At 39.5% G+C, this 20,181-nt stretch overlaps 2 protein-coding genes across 2 annotated transcripts in view; both read left to right on the forward strand.

The window, feature by feature from the left end:
* si:dkey-192p21.6 (uncharacterized protein LOC565246 homolog) overlaps window positions 1–7,647 on the forward strand; it is a 34,997-nt gene extending 27,350 nt beyond the window's left edge. Inside the window, exons 16-18 of the mRNA XM_036574310.1 lie at window positions 3,649–3,719; window positions 6,661–6,773; window positions 6,972–7,647. Of these exons, the coding sequence (XP_036430203.1) occupies window positions 3,649–3,719; window positions 6,661–6,773; window positions 6,972–7,153 (366 nt within the window). The 3' untranslated portion in view covers window positions 7,154–7,647. The remainder of the gene's footprint in view (window positions 1–3,648; window positions 3,720–6,660; window positions 6,774–6,971) is intronic.
* Window positions 7,648–10,753: 3,106 nt separating this feature from the next.
* Window positions 10,754–20,181, forward strand: part of ret (ret proto-oncogene receptor tyrosine kinase) — a 33,717-nt gene continuing 24,289 nt past the window's right edge. Inside the window, 1 exon segment of the mRNA XM_036574311.1 lies at window positions 10,754–11,135. Coding sequence (XP_036430204.1) covers window positions 11,072–11,135 — 64 coding nt within the window. The 5' untranslated portion in view covers window positions 10,754–11,071.

Genomic DNA, 20,181 nt, shown 5'->3' on the forward strand with positions numbered 1-20,181 from the left:
TGGATGTCACAACCAAAGATGTACCCTAAGAATTAAGTTCTCCAGCTAACTAAACTTGTGCTAGAGTCTGTGGAGAGTGAGATATACCTCACCATATAAGTATATACACTATATACTTCACTATAATGATTGGAAATAATTAGATTGGTTTGATGGTGGGAAGAAGCAGCTTGTTGGTTGTAAGCTCCATTTGGGTGGTCTGGAAAGTGAAGGGGGCATATGCTATGATGGTAGTGTGGTGTGGGAGGGCATTTAAACCTCTGTCCCCTGGGGAAAGAGCTTGGTTATGCGAGATGTCCTTTCAGTGGGGCTGCCTGGACAAACAAGTGAGCAGAGTTCACACACTGTTGTTCTTCAGTCGTTTACTCCATTTAGGGGTTTGTGTGTGTGTGTTAACTCTGTATACACACTCTCATGTTGTCTTCATTTTTACAGTCACTGTTGTAAGAAAACATCTGAAATGGTAACTGTACAGAAGGAGACAAAAACATTTTTCATTTTCATTTACTCATTACAATAACAAGATTTTATTTTAAGCATTTTTCAACCATTTCTATTGGTCAGTTCATCATAAAATATTTAAAAAAGTTTTTACAATGTTGCAAATTATGAGGTTTGCATATGACAGTGACAAAAAGTCAAAAAACACTTTAAATGGAAGCGTTACCAGATTGAGTCACAGATTTGGCTTCTAAAGCAGTTTTTTTTTTGGTGCTCTAATTAAAGGCTATAGATGAATATGAAGCTGTATGTTGCAGGAAAGCTCTGCTGCTGGCTTGTTTTGGGGTTCTGGTGGCAGAGTCTCTGGAATGCCCTCTCCAGAGAGCACAGGTGCTGATGGAAGGCTTTTGTCTGGCAGACTGAGGGCATTAAGCACACCAGCAGAATGACCAGAGGGAGCTTTCTTTGTGACTGAATAAAGGGAGAAATATCAGAAAAGGTCTTTGTATGAATGATCAGGACTCTTATCATTATTATGTGGTTTTTGAACATCTTTAAGAAAAGAGCCGTGCTGAACCACTTAAAACGGTGTTTCCAAATTCCTCTCATAAAGTAGCTGTTTCACAGTTTCCAGCTTCTCAGCTTCAGTTCGTAGACGGCTTGAAAAATAGCCAATGAACTGAATCAGGTGTGAGAGAAGGGAAATCGCTTAACTACACGGAACAGGGGTCCTCAAGGAAAGGGCTTGTGAAACACTGCCCATAAGGTCCAGCACAGTTGTTTCGACCTGCATCTTACCAGCAGGTCTCTGAGGAACTTTATTACTCAGTCTTAGGATCTAGCAAAAAGAAATTTCCTGGACCAGTTATTTTCTTTTCAATGGCTACGACAGATCAAAATCCATGTGCCCAAAATCTGAAGTAAGTGCAAGATGTAGCATTCTTTCTGCTGTCAGTGCAACAGGAAGGATTATGTGATATGAGACAGAGAGCAATAAAAGAGAGTCATCATTCAATGTGCACTGGCAATATTGAAGAGGAGATATGAAAGTGTTTTCTGGCATATACTCATGAACATTGTGTAAGTCCTTTAAACAATGTTCTTCCAAGGGTCCACAGTCCACCTCCATCTTGCAACATGAGGTCACTGGATGTACCAACTCTTAATTAAAGGTCTGCACATTATTCTTCTCTTTACATAGAGGCCTCATGAGTGGGTTGTGTAAAGCATTACACATCTACTCTCATCACTTTTCCAAGTAGGATACGTGAGGGGAGAGCACATGTTGTGAACCCAGTGTTAGCAGATGCCTGATTCCAATATTTTAAATTTCATTATCCCCAGCTTCTATGACAAATTGGTCCATTACAGCTCTATGTTGAACCACACTGGCCATTATTGTGGCGCTATAGTGCTCAAGGTGCTGAAATAAATGAGGGGAGATCTATTCTGCTTTGCCTAGAGGCACAGCATGATAAAATAAGCTAGCCAACAGTAAAACATTATGATGATAAAATAAACTAGCTAACAGTAAAACATTATACTCCCACCATTCACCTCTGCTGGAGCCTCCATTGTGAAATGCAGGGCTGGGGGTGGAGGTTTGTCTTGAAATTGTCTTCAGAATGTGTCATCACTTAGGGTGCAGATGATTTTGATAATTGATGATAATGACTAGTTCCGTTCATGTACAGGAATTGTGGATGCAGTTAGAGTTGTCTGCTGTTATGGGCTGTGAGCAGAGAGGTGTAGAAATTCCATATGAGAGGTTTATTGTGAAATACAACCTTTTTTCTGCACTGGACTGAAATGGCCAGTCACAGAAAAATATGGATTAAGATATTTATTGACCCACAGAGCACATGACTGAGCTTTCAGAAAGGCGGCAAGGCTCTTACAGACACAACCACAAGAGCGACTATCAGTTATCACTGACATCTCCAGAGAGCAGTATGGTTTGAGGAAACATCGCAGGTTGAACAGCCTCTTGTATGGTTAATGCAGTCTTGACACGGGGGGTTTCTTCCTGGTTAAGCATGTGCATAATTGTCTCCCACCACATCAACAAAGTCATAAAGCATACGCTAAGAGAGTTAGGCTGGCTGCTGTGGCGTAAATCCTGCGGCAGATTGCAAGATGATCGTTTGAGGCTGTTGTGCCCCTATGTCCTAATAAGCAAGGGCCCTGAGTTAATTAAAGTTCAACGATCAGTGGTCGGCAGTGCAAGATTGAAATTGAGCGATTGCCCCACATAGCAGCGATTGTCCCACATCCTGCCTACATAGCCTGGAGACTCAATCTAGAGCCAGCCAGGCTATTTCCACACCATTGATTCTGTCATCTATACAAATGATGGATATCCCTCTAACAAGCAGGTTTGGACGCTGATATGTCCACCCTCGCCAAAGCAAAATACTTCACTGAATCTGTCCAAGCCATTGCCTGTTGTAGCAAAATATATGCAGTATTTACAGAGGAGTTGTGCTTTTGTCGATGAGGGCATATTTTCAGAGAGTGCAGGAAAGTGTGTGTGTAGTAAAAGAGGGCAGAATATGCATCATCTAATAAGGGTGTAACAATTTCAATACTATTGAATAGTATTGAAAAATGTAAAAAAAATGAACATGTATCAAGCTTTAAAACAGAATGGCCCATACACCCCTGGGTCTTCTCTGAGGGTCTCTCATTTGCCGTCTCACATAGAAAGCACTGGCATTTGGGTGCTTTATATCCATTTTCGTATTATTTCATAGTGTTGTCTTGTAAGTTCACTACTTTGCACATGAACATGCTGCTTTGCAGTCTTTTGCTCCAAAATAAAATTTGTATTTTTCTGAGCCAAACCAATTCTGTGTAGAACATTTTGTTGCTCTGTAGCATCAAGACATTTTTAACACATCAAAAATCAAATCAAATTTGGATCTCATCATGTCGAACCAGAAAAAATGTGTATTATTACCCCCCTATCTAAAGCTAAGCTGTCTTACGTAAGATCAAAAGTTTATCCTGTCTTATACCAGTTTGACTGGTGAAAGAGAGCATTACGTTGTATAGTTTTGGGGTAAACAGGACTTAACTTGGCTCTCCTCTCAGACAGTTGGCTAATCTTCTGGACTCTTTATTGTGCTGCTGCAGGTCTCTGCTGTCCGATAGTGCTTGCTTTATGGCTCAGCATTGATTTGAAATCTGTTTCATTTTGACCCTCAGGGAATCTTGGCGGCCATCCTTTCTAAGTGCACACGAGACGAAGGATTTATACCTGTCAATAAAAACCTTTGGTAAGTGCTTCCTGACCCTCTAAATCCAGCCGCTTCTCTCCACACTAAAGAAGGGATGAGTCTCCAGTAGGCACAAATCAGAGCTGCTAAAACACGCGTTTACTTACTTCTAACCACAGATCTGCCTGTAAATAATCACCCTTACTGTCGGAAGAGTGAGGCAAGCTGGGTGATACATCCTCTTACTAGATCACTCTTCTTCTTCACAGCCAAGACAGAGAGCATACTGGGATGGCCACAAAAAACTTCACATGACAGTGGAACATTATTTGCATCATTTCATTTAGAATTAAATGTGTTTGCCCCCCTAAATGCCAAGGACTCCTCCCAAGGTCAATGCCTCACACCTATAACTTCAGAATAACTTGGTCAATTTACCTTGTTTTCCATTAATTACTGAATAAAAAGCATAAGCGTGTATTAATGGGAATTTCAAGGGGTTTAAGAAAATAGGTTGCAGTTAGGGGTGGGCAGCATGACAATATATTACTGTTATTGTAATAAAATGCTTTTCTGAGTATATTGTCAGTAAATTTACAGCACGGCACAGCTTCATTTATTATAAAAAAGACCTGTAAACACCAACAATCAATGTACAGCAAATGCTCAGAAACAAGTAGTCAATTGAATGTCAGTCCATTATGTTAAAATCTTATTTCATTCATTTATTTTTATTAATTATTTGATTCTTTCACCTAAATTGTTTATTTTCTTTCAAATAGTTTTAAGAAGTTTTAGATTTAAGAAATCAATGTACTAATAATTTTTCCTAGACTTTTACAAAATATGGCACTACCATCCTGCCAGTGTATTTTGTCAGTTCCAACTTGTTTACAAACCTAAGAAAAACTATACATCTTGACATCTCACGTATTGTGAAAATGCCTTCAATTATCCGGATTGATTATCATCAGTATCATTGTCTTATTGCCCAACCTTGCTTGCTTTTAGTGAAAAATAATGCTCATTGCTAATGATACATTTCAGATGTACATCTATGGGCCAAAACATTCTGACCACCTGCCTTATATGCTGTTGGTCATCCATGTGCCACCAACACAGCTTCAAACTGCCAAGGAATGGCTTCAAGACCTCTGAAGATGCCCTGTGGTATCTGACACCAAGACATTAGCAGCAGATTGTTTAAGTCCTGTAAGTTGCGAGGTGGAGCCATCGTTGATCAGACTCATTATTCCAACACATCCCACAGATGCTTGATCAGACTGACATCAGGGGAAGAGGCCAGGGTAACACCCTGAACTCCTAATTATGTTCCTCAAACCGTCCCCAAACAACATGTGCAGGGTGTATTATCCTGCTGAAAGAGGCCCCTGCAATAAGGGAATACCATTGCCATGAAGGGGTGTCTCTGGTCAAAAGCAATGTTTAGGTAGGTGGCATGTGTCAAACTGACATGCGCATGAATGTCTGAGTCTGGACTTTCCCAGCAGAACATCACTTCGAGCATCACTGTCTTCTTCCCAAACTGCATCCTGGAGCAGCCACATCCCAAGGTCATTGGCACATATGTACCCAGTCGTCCAAGTGATGTAAAAGAAAATGACTCACTGAACTAGGCAACTTTCTTCCATTGCTACAAGGACTAGTTCTGACACTTGTGTGCCCATTGTAGACACTTTCAGCAGTGGACAAGGGTTAGCATTGGCACTCTGACTGGTTTGCAACAGCACAGCCCCGTACTCAGCAGAGAGCGATGCACTGTGTGGTGTGATACATTTATCCTGTAAACATCATTAAAAATTTCAGTGACTTTCTGTGCCACATTAGTCCCTCTGTCAGTTTGGACCACACAAGCTAGCTTTCATTGCCGTCCCGCATCAATGAGCCTTGGCCGCCCAACACCCTGTTGTTGGGAGCGCCCTACAAGTCTGCCCACTTACACTGACCCAGTTGTTAGGATGTAACAAATTTTGGCCCTTGTCATAGTCACTCAGCTCTTCACATCTACCTAATTCTCCTGTCTTCAAAATGTCAACTACGAGAACCGACAGTTTGCTTATCAAGATATATATCCCAGATCTTGACATGCACTGTTGTTCTGTGATAATCAACGTTATTTGCTTCATCTGTAAGTGGTCATAATGTTTTGGCTCATCAATGTATATATCTCAGAACATTGAGATGCATTATGGTACATTTGGGGGTGTTGATATGTATGTATGTGTTCTCTTCTTTGGGACTTCAGTCCGTTCATGCTCATCTAAACCAATTACCTACCTGAGCTTTATGAGCAGTTCATCATATACAGCTTGTTGGGCCCCTGAGTATGTCTGTCTTGATTCCTAAAAGTAATTAACCACGAGCTGAGAGTCGTTTTTGGCTCCGCTTCAGCTCACGATGTCTGCCTGAGCTCTCTGGGATGCAGACATTTTACTTTAGATAAAATTCCATCCAACATCCTGGCACTTAGGAACAGACAGGGACATGACTTGTTGGCGCAGCTCAAGCTTTTCTGAGCATGTGCCAAGGATTCACTTTGGATGCTAATGATTCTTATAGGAATACTTTCAGAACAGATGCTACTCTATTCTATATTCTATTATTTATCTTTTTGTCTTACATTGTGATGCCCTCACTGTTGTTGCTGTTTGTTCAGTTCACAGCAGCTCAATCAAGTGTACCATAGAAATGATACTGCTAAGACGTTTGTGTGCAGTTCCAACTCCCAATATTAAAGAAGCTCTGTCATTTAAATGATTAAATAAATTCTACCATTCAAGCCAGGTCAATAGGTTCAGTTGCTCTAAATTACAAAGCAAAATCACCATATTTCTATGGATAGACAGAAGAATGAAAGAAATGATAGTAGGATTAGACAGAAATGTAAGGATTATTTCTGATACAACATATGATAACCTGAGGATACGCTCAGCATATGCATTCTGGCTTAATCTTTTAGAGAGTATCCTTTTTGTCTTAGGTCTCTGTCCTATGTAGCCTGCATGGGCTGCATGTCCTTTGCATTGCTTGGTGTTATATACTTTGTCGTGGACGTCAAGGGATGGTGGGGTGGCCAACCTTTCATTTATCCAGGTGAGAACAAGCAAGGATGTTGTGTATAAATCATGGCTTTACATTAATTGCACCTGTATTTTTGTATGCTGTTGTAAAGAAACCTGTAGAAAAAGTAATTCCTGATGTGGTGCACTTCAGAATTTTATGTGATGCTCTTTCAGCCTGTTTATAAATTTCACTGACAAATGTTGTACCATAATCTGAACTTGTTTACAGGAATGAACTCCATCTTTGTCTATGTGGGCCATTCTCTGTTGGGCTTCTACTTTCCCTTCAGCTGGGAGATGCGTTTCCAGGACAGTCACTGGGAGAAGCTCTTCCAGAACCTTTGGGGCACTGCACTCTGGATCTTCATCGCTTATCTGCTCTACCGCAAACATTTCTTCCTCAAAATCTGATTTAAAAATATGTTTGACTGTACATCACAGAACAAAACACAGCCCTTCTGTACATTCTTACACTGTCTTCAGGATATTTGCTTACTTTTTACTTGATTGTTTCTATGTAGATTGGATGCTTAGGTAGACAGATGGTTAGATGACCCGACTTCTGCCTTTTTTTTCCTTTTTCACTCAAATTAGTGCATCTACATTAGCCTAGATGTGTTAGTTTGGTCCATAAAACTGAATGTAGAGTATTCCGTCACTCAATTAGTAAATAGGTGTCTGTGGTGAAAGCAGAGTATCTGATTTACTGTCTCCTGAAGACACCTGGGATGTTTTATTTGATGTCAGCTGTGTAAGGCCCTGAATGTACTGATTAAATCAAACAGACTGAAGTGGTACTTAACAAATTAGAATGAGTGATTCCACCACTTCAGGGGTGGCCATTATGAATCGGTTGCCATAGCCACCCCCCCCAACCAAGTGCCGTGAGACAGAGAGTGGGTACCATCTGCTCTTCAGCTGACAGTTCTTTAATGGGGGTCAAGCTGGACTGCTCACCAAGGAGTGGCTCTAATAAGACCAACACTTTTCAGACTCACACTAACGTGAAATCAGGGAAATTACATCGGCAGCTCACATGCTCGTTCACAAGTGGCCCTTCACCACATAAAACAGACGTCAATACAAGCAAACATTTTCGTTAAACGAGATTCTGATAAATGAAATATGAATGACAGATGTTGAACAACATCTCTGACCTCTGTCCCAGCTGGGAGCAACTATTAGAGGGAACTGGCCAGGATCTAGAGGTTTTATCTCTCTCTGTAGCTCAGTAACTTTATACTGAACACTCTCACTCAGAAAAAGCCTTCATAATGATGATAGGAATGAGTCATTTTATTTATGTTGTGCATTTCAAAGAGCCTTATAGTAAAATGTTGCACAAGAAAGAAGTGTTCTCATCAATAAAAAGGTCTGGGACTGCAGCAAAAAGACTAGGCCAAAATTAATGAATAGGCAATATAACAAAACAAATTCTTTCATTTTTTAAGCTTTATTTATCACCCATAAGAGTGGCTGTTCCTCTATTAGTTAGGATTTTGTTCCAGCCCATATTTTTACATTCATTTAGGAAAAGGTTTGATCCATTAATAAAAAGTTATAATCCATTGGAAGACTGAATTACTATTCACTGTGTATTACAAATTCAGTGAAAGACCTCCTCCTCTTCTGTCAGTTTATGAGAAAGCTTTTCATTTTCAGGTGATCAAATTACCCACATTAGTTGAGCCGCCCTAAAGATGGAAGTAAATTGGTCAACTGATTTAGGAAATGGACTAATGATTATTGTTATACCCCAAGACCCATGGGAATGTTTCTCATCAATGTGTAATTTCAGCTACCAAAAGCTGCTAAAATCACTGAGCAGTATTTTAACATTAGTGTACATATACATATCATATGTGTATATCTAATGTATAGTAGGCACTAAACTAGATACAGCAACTGTTATTACTAATAATAATAATTGCTAAAAAATGCTTTTGGTAATAATGCTATTCTCTTTAGAATGGGTTCATATCTCCAGAAGATGCTATCATGCAGTCACATTAAAAAAGAAATGCATTGTGGTCATACATGTCATGGATCTGTCTTTGCGCTTGCTCGTCTATATTGATTTACATTGACCATATGTCTCAAAATACCTTCTTGTATTTGCTGTAGAGTAATCTGAGCTTTGTTAATATGGACCTTTTAGGCTTGCTTATGTGCCCTTTTATGTAAAGCTATGTAAACAGGGCCTTCCTGTGGGCCAATATGGGGTAATATTAAGAGGATCTACAGTGTGATAAATTCTACCCACAGAACAGAGTAAACGAATTACTTAAAAATAAACCATTTATTCAGAAAATAATCATATTGTTTGTGTTTGCATGTTGTTCTAGGTCTCTTTCAGTTGCTACTCTCTGTCACAATCAAAAGTATATTCGTTATAGATCCAATACACAACAACACAGGCCTAGTGAAGTGGTATTAAGAGAATGCTTCAAAGTACTCCCTCTGCATGGGGCAAAATGTTACTAAATCACATTAAAAATAAACTTCTCTCTTACATTGAAATGACACACAGAATGTGCTCTCTTTGTGAAAGAAATATCCTATTTTATTATTCAGATTTTACTGTTTATTAGTCTATTAGTCTATTAAATTATCCACATTTACAGCTGCATTCAAACTGACATGGACAAAAAACGTTGTCCTGGTGGCCGCTGCAAAACAGTTCATGCAGCTGTTTGGGGACAGCAATACACGGTATAAACTCAACACATCCCCGAGCCATTTTAGCTTCGTATAGGTTTCACTGGGGTTCAGCCGTGCAGACACTGATTGGTGTGGTTGTCGTGATGGACTGGTAGTCAGCCCCGGAGGCAGGTTAATGCATCATGGCCGCCCTTCTCTACGTAAATCAAGGGACTTGTGTTTTCACCCACCCGTATTCCGGCAGAACCCCGCCCTCCTGTACCACTATTAGTTCAGTAGTTTACACTCAGGAGCAGGCCGCCTAATGGGCCAATCCTAGCACAGGCGGGGGGACAACACTGTCCAATCCCAGCGCAGGAGGCGGGGCTTATCTCAGTACCGGCGGGGAAAAAACAACGCCGCGCGAGTTAATCAGCCAATCAGACAGAGAGACCGAGGCTGAGAGCTCGTCAGAGCTGAGACAGACCAAGAGCACCTCAGACACGATACTGAAGTTTCGAGCTGCTGCGTTCACTTCTGACATCTCAAAAAGTACATTTTAATACTGCATTTGTTTCTGTTTCTATCGTCCTGCTTAATCCAGAAAATAACAGCAGTTTGATACTGATATTCAGATAAAAAACAACATCACACTCGAGTGAGATCAATATCTTGTCTATGAAACATGAGCAGGGCAGAGTTTTGTACATGGAAAACAACAGTTTCAATAACAGCTAATTTCCACTCATTGGTTTGTTAAAACGGCACATTTCCTGTTTGACCTTTAGTGAAATTATCATGGGATAAACATCCAAGCTGTATAATGCGAAAATTGATTCAGCTCTAGTGTTGTGGTCATCACTGACTGTCCATGTTCCATTGACACAGCATCAATGTTTTTACTTTAGCCACTCGGTTGCTAACAAACACAAGAAACACAACAGATGATTTTGTATTACAAAAGTGCACTGATAAAGTGAGAAAGTGAATGTACTTGATTCAAATTGTTACATCTTTACATCCTTTCATATATATATATATATATATATATATATACTTTAGCAATAATTACTTCGATTACGTCTGGAATTAATTATATTGTGGCGTCAGACCACGCACAATATTTAATATGTGTGGAAGAAAGGATGTGCATATATGAATCCATTAAAATCAATGCATCACTTTTTCCAGTGAATCCAAAGTGCATCTTCTATGGAAAGTAATTCCTCTGATCTGGCTACCTTATAGGCTCCTAACAGTCTAAACAGTGTGGGTCTCAGTGATGCACTGTACTCCGAGTAATTTGTTTAGGCTAAGCTACTTGTCAAACCCTAATTCTAGCTTTTCCTTCATTAGCCTGACGGACTTTCTTCGGGGAGCTTCGTACTCGGTGATGCTGTCTGTGGCTGTCTGTGGAAAATCCAGCTGAGGATGTGAGTGTGGTTTGAACCTCCTCCTCCTCCCCCTGCATCGCGCCACACATGCTACGCAGCTAATGTTAGCGCCGCACTGACCAACTCGCCAATGGGATACTCAGCCTACGGACTTTTTTGGCTCCTGCGCAAAACGTTAACCGTTTGAATTTCTTTCGGCTCCTTTTCTTTTTTAATCGAAACCGCAAAACAGCTCCACAGTTCATCAAGTTGGTTTAGTCTGTTGTTTCTGAAATCCCACTTATGACTGATAAGTATGGGCACGGCGCGCGGCACGCTGTGGGGAGACGTCGTTGTGGTCCTCTTGCTCCTCTGTGAAGGTAAGGCTGAGGTCTGCTTTCAGGGTCGTCCGTAGACTCTATACTTAAAATTTGACGTGTAATGTTTCATTAAAAACTGTTCAGTTGTGTGTTATCGACTCTACCATGCTCACCGCAATAATAGCGCGTTTACACTTGTCCATTTTAAAGTTAAAACAAGTTCTACTTAAGACATCTTCCAGTCTAGTGTTTGCCTTTCTGCTTTGTCTTACAAACAATAAGACTCTGATCACATTTTTTGATAATAATTACTCTAATACATAATCTTAAGAATTATTTTAGGCTTCTGAGTGACTTGTTTCAGCAAATCAGCTTTTTTCCTCCAAATTTGCAAATGCTCACTTCTGTATATATTCTATTACACTACCCTAAAGATAAATAGAGTTGTGGTTAAGAAAAAGGCTACAGTCTATTTCTGCTACAAACCATTTATTTTTGTTGTTGTGCACTGTAGAGACTAAGTTTAAATGCATCCGGGACCATCTCTCGCCTGTATTCCACCATTCTGGATATTAAGGGATTTGTTTCTTCCATTCTGTAAGTGAGAAGCTGCATTGGGTCTAGAGGACCTGTGACCTAGTATGCCACTAGGTTCTGCAAGCAATATGTGCACTGTTATATATCATAATATTATAATCCCATTTAAAACCCTCTGTCCAACTGTACTAACACACCCCTCTCAAAATGACTATATTTATATTCCAACTCATAGCTCAGGAGTTTTTAAATGGCGGCGTGCGGATGGTTGCATTAAAAGAGAACGGTCACACTGGTGCAGTTTGAATGTAGGCAAAAGCAGTACATAGCAGAGGCTTTTTTTCTGCTATTTTGGTCGTTCAGAAAGCATGCGACTGTATGTGCATGCATGTGAGTGCTGCATTTCAGCATTCCCTCATTATGGCTTGTGATGGAGAGCAGAGGCAGAGCTGTGACTCTGATGATGAGTAAATGATAAATTAAGCCTGTAGTGTCAAAGGATTCTTACTATGAAGCTGACAGGCACAACATTCTAGCTCAGTGCAAACAAGAGCAACAAATGCAAGACATTTTTGATGGTGTACTCTGTTTCAATCTATATGCAAATGGTAATGCAAGTTGTTTGGGCATTATTCACAAAGATTTTTAATTTCTCAGTAAACAACTACAAGACTTATATTTCCTTGTGATGACACTAAAATAATGCCATTTTGGATGAAATGTATATTCTAATCTTTCACTGTTGTATGGAATATCATACTGTAGTTTATTGATGTTACTGAATAATTCAGTCTTGGATGTGCAGTCTGGCTAGCTCATAGTACAGGGTGTCATAATGTAAGTTCAGTAAAGGTTAGAAGGACACAAGCACTCAGCAACCAAGTCATTGATGTAAACATACATCTATGTGCTAAAAAAGGTGTGGCAGGCAGTGTTTTATTTTATTATTATTTTTTGAAATGCGAAAAATTTGTCTTCACCGCTTTTGCCATCATTTCTTCTCAGCATAACTGCTAGATTTGTCTGTTTTATACATTCATAATGTGTTGGAAGCATAATGATTTCACAATTAAGGACTTAATTCACTTGTAAGTGACTTTCATTGTGAATTCAAGAGACAAACTGCAATGGATGAGAGGTAGGCTGTATGTGCAAAGTCACTTTATTAGGTTTAACCAAGAAATCATGGTAGTCCATAGCAGGGAGCAGAGAGGGTAAATATAAGCATACGAGCTATTCCAAGGCAAACAGGCAGTTACAAAAAAATCAGACCACACTTGAACTATGAAACTAAGAAAACAAAGAAATAAGAAAAACAGGACTAAGACATTCAAAACAATAATTAGAAGACCATCAGAGTGAGGAATTTTAGGAGCAACAATGTTTGGAATTGCAGACTGACTACAACGTAAGACTTCATGAAAAAAATATGAAAACGACAGAGTATATATACAGACACAGTGTGTGATATGCACACACACAGCATAACTGGACACGAGTGAGAACAATAATCAGCAGAAGGAGGCTGGGTGGCAGTGGAAAGCCAGTACAGGGGGGAGCCAAGGTGAGGATTCCATGACAGGGACTGGGTCAGGAGCATAGGCTGAGGGAAGGAATTGGCAAGGAGTGTAAGCTGAGACAGGGACACAGTCGTGAGCATGGGCTGAGACAAGAACTGGATTAAGAGTGCAGGCAGGGACCAGAAAAGAACTAGGGACTGAGATTTGATCAGGAACCCAGACTGGATTATAGAATGGTAAAGGGTTGGAAGCACAGACTGGGTCATGGCAAAATGAGTGACAGGGACAGTGACTTGCAGTGGAGCTGAGTCAGTGATTGGGCCAGGAGCTGGTTTAGGGACATGAAGCAGGGCTGGGACAGGGATGTAACAGGAGACAGTAGCTGAATCACAGAGACAAACAGGAGTAACAGGAGCTGAATCACAGACACAAGCAAGAGCACCAGGAGCTGAATCATCTACAGAAGCAGAAGAGAAGTGAGTTAGGATCTGGAATTGGATTAAGTACAAGCACTAGATCCGAATCTGGAACAAAGACCAGAGCTGAATCGCTAGCGTGCAAGGCTTGAATAGGTGGGCCATTTGTAGGCTTCTGTGTTGGATACTGGGGCTGTCTTAGGGATTCCTATGTAAGAGGCAAGGATATCTGAGCTGCCAGGAGCCAAAACCAGGCACAGTTCTTAGAATGTGACCCAGCACTTTTTCCAAAATACAAAGTACTTGTGTTTGGAACATGATTCTAGAGCCCCAGGGCAAATGTTATGGCAGTTACTGGAACAGACATTGAGGTGAGTCCAATAGGTGGGAACCACCGGCACAGTGGCCTCGATGTTGTCAACTTGGTACACTGGAGTCGCCGGTAGAGCAGACAGAGTAGTGGGTTTGGTCGTGATAACAGTCTTAAAACCTCTGCAGTATCTTCCCCTGTTGGAGAGGCAAAGTAGAACTGAAAAAGGGCCATGAATGAAAAGTCTGGGCACTTCACCTTCAACGATAGTGAAGATGCTCATCATAATAATTCCCTGTGAACCAAGATATTACAAATTCTTAGCTCTTGGAGCCCCTTATTCAAGTCCGTTATATACTGTGCCAGCCTTTCAGCTTGTTGCCCAACATGACTCAACTAAATCCTTGTTAGGCAAAGTCTGTTATAATGGGTAGCTGGTAGGATATCTGTGCTGAATCATTTAATTTGGGCATTTCTAGAGCTCTTAGTCACAGCAGGGTAGAATCACAGGCAGTTGTGGTCAACTAAGCGTGTCCGTATCTCAAAACTGTACATAGTCAGTTAGGACAAAACCAAATATTACTTGAACTTCAAAATGAGGAAGGCAATGAACTAAGAGAAAAACATGACTGGGACATTGAAAATGATGAACTAGAAGATGAGTTTGGGAAGAAACACAAAACTTGGGAATAACACAGATTAGAATGCAAGACTTTGGAGGAAAACAATAAAAAAAACAGTAAAAAAAAGGTACTCTGCAAAATCTTGGCAAGTGGAATGATCTAAGGCTAGTTATAGATGTATGTAATATTGCTCATGTTGAGATAAAAATTATCTATATAAAATGATCTTACTATATTGGCAGATAATTTGGCTTGTTTCATGCATATTTCTTACAACAGGGCAAATTATCTGCCAATATAGTGAGCTAATTTCAATTGCTGAGTTTACTTAAACAATTAAAAAAATGGTTAGAAATAAGTAAAATGAGCTCATAATAAGATTACAACAATCTTAACATAAGCAATTGGATATATAAGCTAGATTTAACATGTAAGATTTACACACACACACACACAACATTACTACAGGCCAGTGAGAACAATAATATGGGTGGGGATTTCATAAAAAGTATGTGTTTTTACTGCTTCATGTGAAAAATGGCTAGTGCCTAATAAGGGGGTTTAAAAAAATTTTCTGATTAAAAAATTTCTGGTAATTGTTTAAAAGATATATGTTCACACATTCAATCACCCCATTTATTTGAGGGAGTTGTAATGTTAGAGTTTCTTCATTGTACCTTTCTTTCTTAAGGTTTTAGCAGTACACAGAAGTGCCTCCCTTTCAGTGGGATAAGCCTTTGTTTTTACATTGATTTACACAAAGAAGGCTGTCCTCCCATCCCTATTTATTTCTAAGTTTCAGACTGTACAAAATATAGTGAGCGCATCATGTAACATCACTTCAGATATCTTTAATGTAATCAAGCACTGGTGTGTGCATGTGTTGTGAGCACTTTTTTGTGATGCTCCTCTTGTGAAAAAGCTACTGATGGTGATGGTCTTGAAGTGCCTTGCTTCCTGGCAGTGAGGAAAACAAAGGCTGTCTCTGAGCGGCAGTCAGAGGGCAGGTGTGCAGCAGGTGTGCAGAGCTCTGGGCAAACATGGTGTGTTTGTCTTCTGAAGGGAAAATACAGCCAGTAAAATAATAGAGCACACAGCTCTGATAACAGATGAGGCTTAAAATCCCTCATTAAAGACACAGGATGGTTGGCAGCTCCTCCTGCAAAATGGATCTGATCCATTTTATGACAAGTCATCCCATGAAAACGGATGGCAACAAAAGCAATGGGTTTTGACCATACTGGGAGCGGAAGTAATCCACTATCACTGTCTGGTGTTTCAGCTCTTGACAGCACTTTGACATTTGCACTGTAGCTCGGTTACTAGAAATATTGTGAAGTTGTTTATCCTTTGATTACTCATCCTTCTTTTAAAGAGCACTTTTAAGTTGATGTGATGTGTTTACGTCATCTTTGGTCTTACTCTCCATTGCTTATGAGGCTGGAGTTAATGTTATTGAGTCTATTTCCTAGTCAATTATTTTCATTTGTCTTCAAATATATGTTCTCTGAAGGATGATGGGGGAATCACTATTAGCATTACCCAATATAATAATATGCATTTTTTCAGTATTGTCAGTACTTCTAGAAGACTGAACTCTGTATGTCATGAAAAATAAAAACAGATTTAGGCCAATTATAGACAGTCTGTTAACAACAACCAGTGCATGGCAATTGTTTGATTTTTTACTTCCAATCTCCTTTATATAGCGTATTTTGCAATCTATGAATTTTAAAGTATTTTTTTAAAGCCTTATTAAAATGTGGCAAAGCTGTTTTTTCTGTTGCATTCGTCTGTCCCAACTTGTTCGTAAATAGTTATTGTGTATCAGGAAAATGCTTTCATGTTTATTGATGTTGTACTTTCCCAATTCTGCCCACCCTTAGGGATTATAACAAGCGAGATAAGGCAGGATGCACGTGTGAACGAAATACACTGGGGGAGATCCAAATATCATAATCAAAGTCCAAAGCAGGGGTCAAAACGCTTTGCAGGCCAAACCATTGTCTTACACAAACTAAAGCAGGCCAAAGTCAAAACCTGATTAAAATAGAAACACAAAGGAAACAAGAACACTTTTAAAAGATAACAGGGCTTTGAATTACTGGCAGAGATGTTCACGCAAGGCTTCAAAAAGGACAAAGATAAAACCAGGTGACAAACTAATAACAAGCTAACAGGGGTATAATGAGGGGGTGGAGCCAGGACAGAGGGATCCTTTGACAGTCACCACCTGCTACAAACCTAAAGGCCAAACCTTAACCCATCACAGTAGACCTATGGCATACTGTTCATGTGAACATGGAATTGACAATGAGGTGTTATTTTTCCTACTGTCATATCTGAATATCTGAATTTTGTCTGATTTCTATTTTGGCCAGAATTCAGCATCTAATGCCCTGCCCTTTACAATACCCTGAGATGCGTTTTTCTAGATTTGATACCACCCGGCATAGATTCATAACATGCATTTGTATGAACAACTATAAGATTGTCATTTTGATATTCTATCAGGAGGAAGTGGAGGAGGGTATGGGCACAAATTAACAAAGAGTAAATTGTTACATGGACATTTCATGTAATTAAACATGTTCACGTAGAACATGCTTTAAGTCATGTTCTTGTGTTCCCATAGCAACATTGTCTGCAAATTTTACCAGCAGTCAGGCAGATAATTTTTTTTGGGACCATAAAATTTTGTGGCTTTTGATTACTGAGTTGTTTGTATAAGTCACAGGTTTCATTCCTGTGTTATTTTAATCCTCTTTCTTGGTGGTTGTAATATAGCACTGTTTTGATGCATATAAACAACTCGCAGTGAGAGCTAGCCAGGCTAATGTTTAGCCTCCACACAGCAGGGTTAGTTGTATTGCAGTGATACAGCTAAGCCTACCAAAATAAACATTGAGAAAAATCCATACCCTCCCATATAAATTATTATAAAATAATCAAAAACCTGTTATAGCTGTGATATATGTATTGCATTAATTGTCTTTGCATCAATTTACCAGACTTTTTAGCAACTGTTATTAGCCCCTCAGTCTGTTACACTTAGTCCTCACTGTTGGGTAAATTGTAACGTTTGCATTCATGCCACTTCCAGCTGTTTATAAACAGTAGGTGCCAGAAACACAAATCTTTTTTGTAGCTGAGATATTTAGGTTGCTTGCATAAGAAATCTGAATCTTTTTTGAATACTTTTTATCAAATTATTCAACATAAAGCTAAATGTGGTAGGTTGTGCGCTGCTCTGATATTCACACTGTGTTGGATTTTGTCTTCATTTGTTGCCACTTTGGGATGTCTCGGTTTTATTTTATTGTAGCTGCACCCAGGCCCGAATCATCCCATGGGTTTTATTGGCACGTGCCCAGGGGCCCAGGCCCCTAGGTGGGTAATTGATGTTGTCTTCACTGGGGCACATGTGTTTGTGAAGAGTGGACGCTTGCTTTTATAAGGAAGTGCTGTGCTGGTTGTTTGGTTTATGTTAACAAGTGTTCCTGTTAATGTGTGTGTAATCTTGTTATGGTTTTGTTTTTACCAAACTAGCGTATTGGAATATGCAGAATGATGACTGTGCTGCTGTTAGCAGTAACCTCATATCATGCCATAGCGGGACACATAGAGTTTGGAAAATATATTGCTTGTTAATAGGCTTTTGCCTATTATGCAACCACCACAAGTCAATACAGTAAACTTACTTCTAAACAATAACAAATGAATGATGAATAATTTAGATATCCCGATTTTAGGTTTTCCTTCCACAAGCCCCAACTATGAAGCTTGGTCAGAACATAAAAAAGCTCTTTCATAACTAAATGAATGAATTAATTAATGAATGCATTTATGGTGTTGATGTGCCCAAATTGGTTTGCTGCCATATTGGTGCTGCATAGCCCTCATGCAACCTGCTGTGATATTATAAAAAATTCCCTGACCAACCAAAAAGGTGGCCTGGTAGGGGCCCACCAAACATTTGTGCCCAGGGGCCGATAACTTGATGATCCAGGCCTGACTGCACCCTGTTTCTGTGGTAGATGATTGTAAATAAACCAGTCTCTGTTTTACAAAGAACTGCATGCTGTAATGTAATGGCTAGACCATAACTGTACGTGTTTTATGTAATCAACTCATTTGATTTACAGTAAAAGTCAGCTAAGTTGCATGTGTGGCTAGCAGAACGTAATGTATGAGTGAAGAATATGTCCTTTGACTTCTCTAGTCACTGCATCTGTCCATTGTCCTCCATCATTGCAAAGAATGACATATGTATATTAATACCCACACAAAGTCAAAATCCTTGTGTGTTCTGAGTGTGTGAAACATTGATTTGTGGATCCATGGCTGTGACCCTGTTACCTTATCTGTTGAACTGCGATGACTTCTGACCTTTTAAACTCTCACCCAAGTGGTAATCTCCTATGATCAGCCCACAGGAGATTGTCCAGTGGAAGGGAAGTAGTGGTAGCTGATCAGGCTGCGCTCCCCCATCCCATGCCTGCATTAGCACAATCATTTTCATCAGCAGCCACTGCTTTTGAGACAGAGCAGACCAATAAATCTCATTTGATACATGACGCTATTTGATTTAGCCACTTATTACATTATATGATTTAGTTTAGCTGGTGTCTTGAGTTGCTCTCAGAGAGCTTATAAATCTTACCGATTTTTCTGCTATCGCCACCACTTTTAATATGATTGTGCAAATGCAAAGATGACTGTGTTTTGTGGAGAAAATATCACACACATTTTGCTGGTCCAAAGTTTGTTCACAGTTGTTTGAAATCAGAGTTTGTAAGATTATCTCTGCAATCACCTAATATGTTGTTATAAAATGAATACGTTTTAATAAGTGAATGATCATGTTCAAAATTTGATGATATAAATGATAGAAATATAGAATGATGACCCAAATAAGTGGATTTCTGTTGCCTCCTGTGTATTAAAGGGCACATGTCCTACATTTGTCTTGGTCCACTTCCAGCATTTATGTGGCTTTATATACCAATAATGATCATAGTTAATTTTTACATGACCATTTTACAGCCTCTCTTTAACCCTTAGAATTAAACAGCCTGTTGTAGGTGCTGTGCCTTGAAGACTGATATAAGCTAAATGAGTTCTGTTCCGAATGGTTGTCCTGTATCGTGCCCAATTCAGAAAGCACTCAGAGCTGAAACACTCCCTAGAACTTCAGCGTGAATGGGCGGAGCTAAACTGCTGTAGGCTGAATAGGTGGATATATGTAAATGAGTTGGTTCCATATGCACTGGGTAGTGAATGGTGTATTTTGAAACTTTGACAGTGTTTACATATTACTTCAAACTCTGAGGGAAATTTGGTTTTCCACTATATGGACCCTTTAAGGTAAAGTGAAAGTTTTAATTCTCAATTTTTTGAACATTGTTTAATATGTGTTTCTTCTTTTTCCTGCAAGTGGTTGGAAACTTTGTCAGTTATGAATAATTTGCTACCAGTCACGTGCAAATGTTTTAACATCCCCTACAAATCACGTTTTGTTGATTTTCTACATAAAAATAAGGCAACACATCTGCTACAGGGAATTTTAGTATACCATTTCTTTTTTTTTGCTGAGTTGGACAGCTTTGAACATGATGAAACATAAAATGTGCTGCATCTTTTGCACAGGCCACATTTTTTTTTCCAACATGTTAATGTAAGCATATAAACAATGATTGT

The sequence above is a fragment of the Colossoma macropomum genome, unplaced genomic scaffold (genome assembly GCF_904425465.1).
Source record: "Colossoma macropomum unplaced genomic scaffold, Colossoma_macropomum, whole genome shotgun sequence".
NCBI classification, from domain to species: domain Eukaryota; kingdom Metazoa; phylum Chordata; class Actinopteri; order Characiformes; family Serrasalmidae; genus Colossoma; species Colossoma macropomum.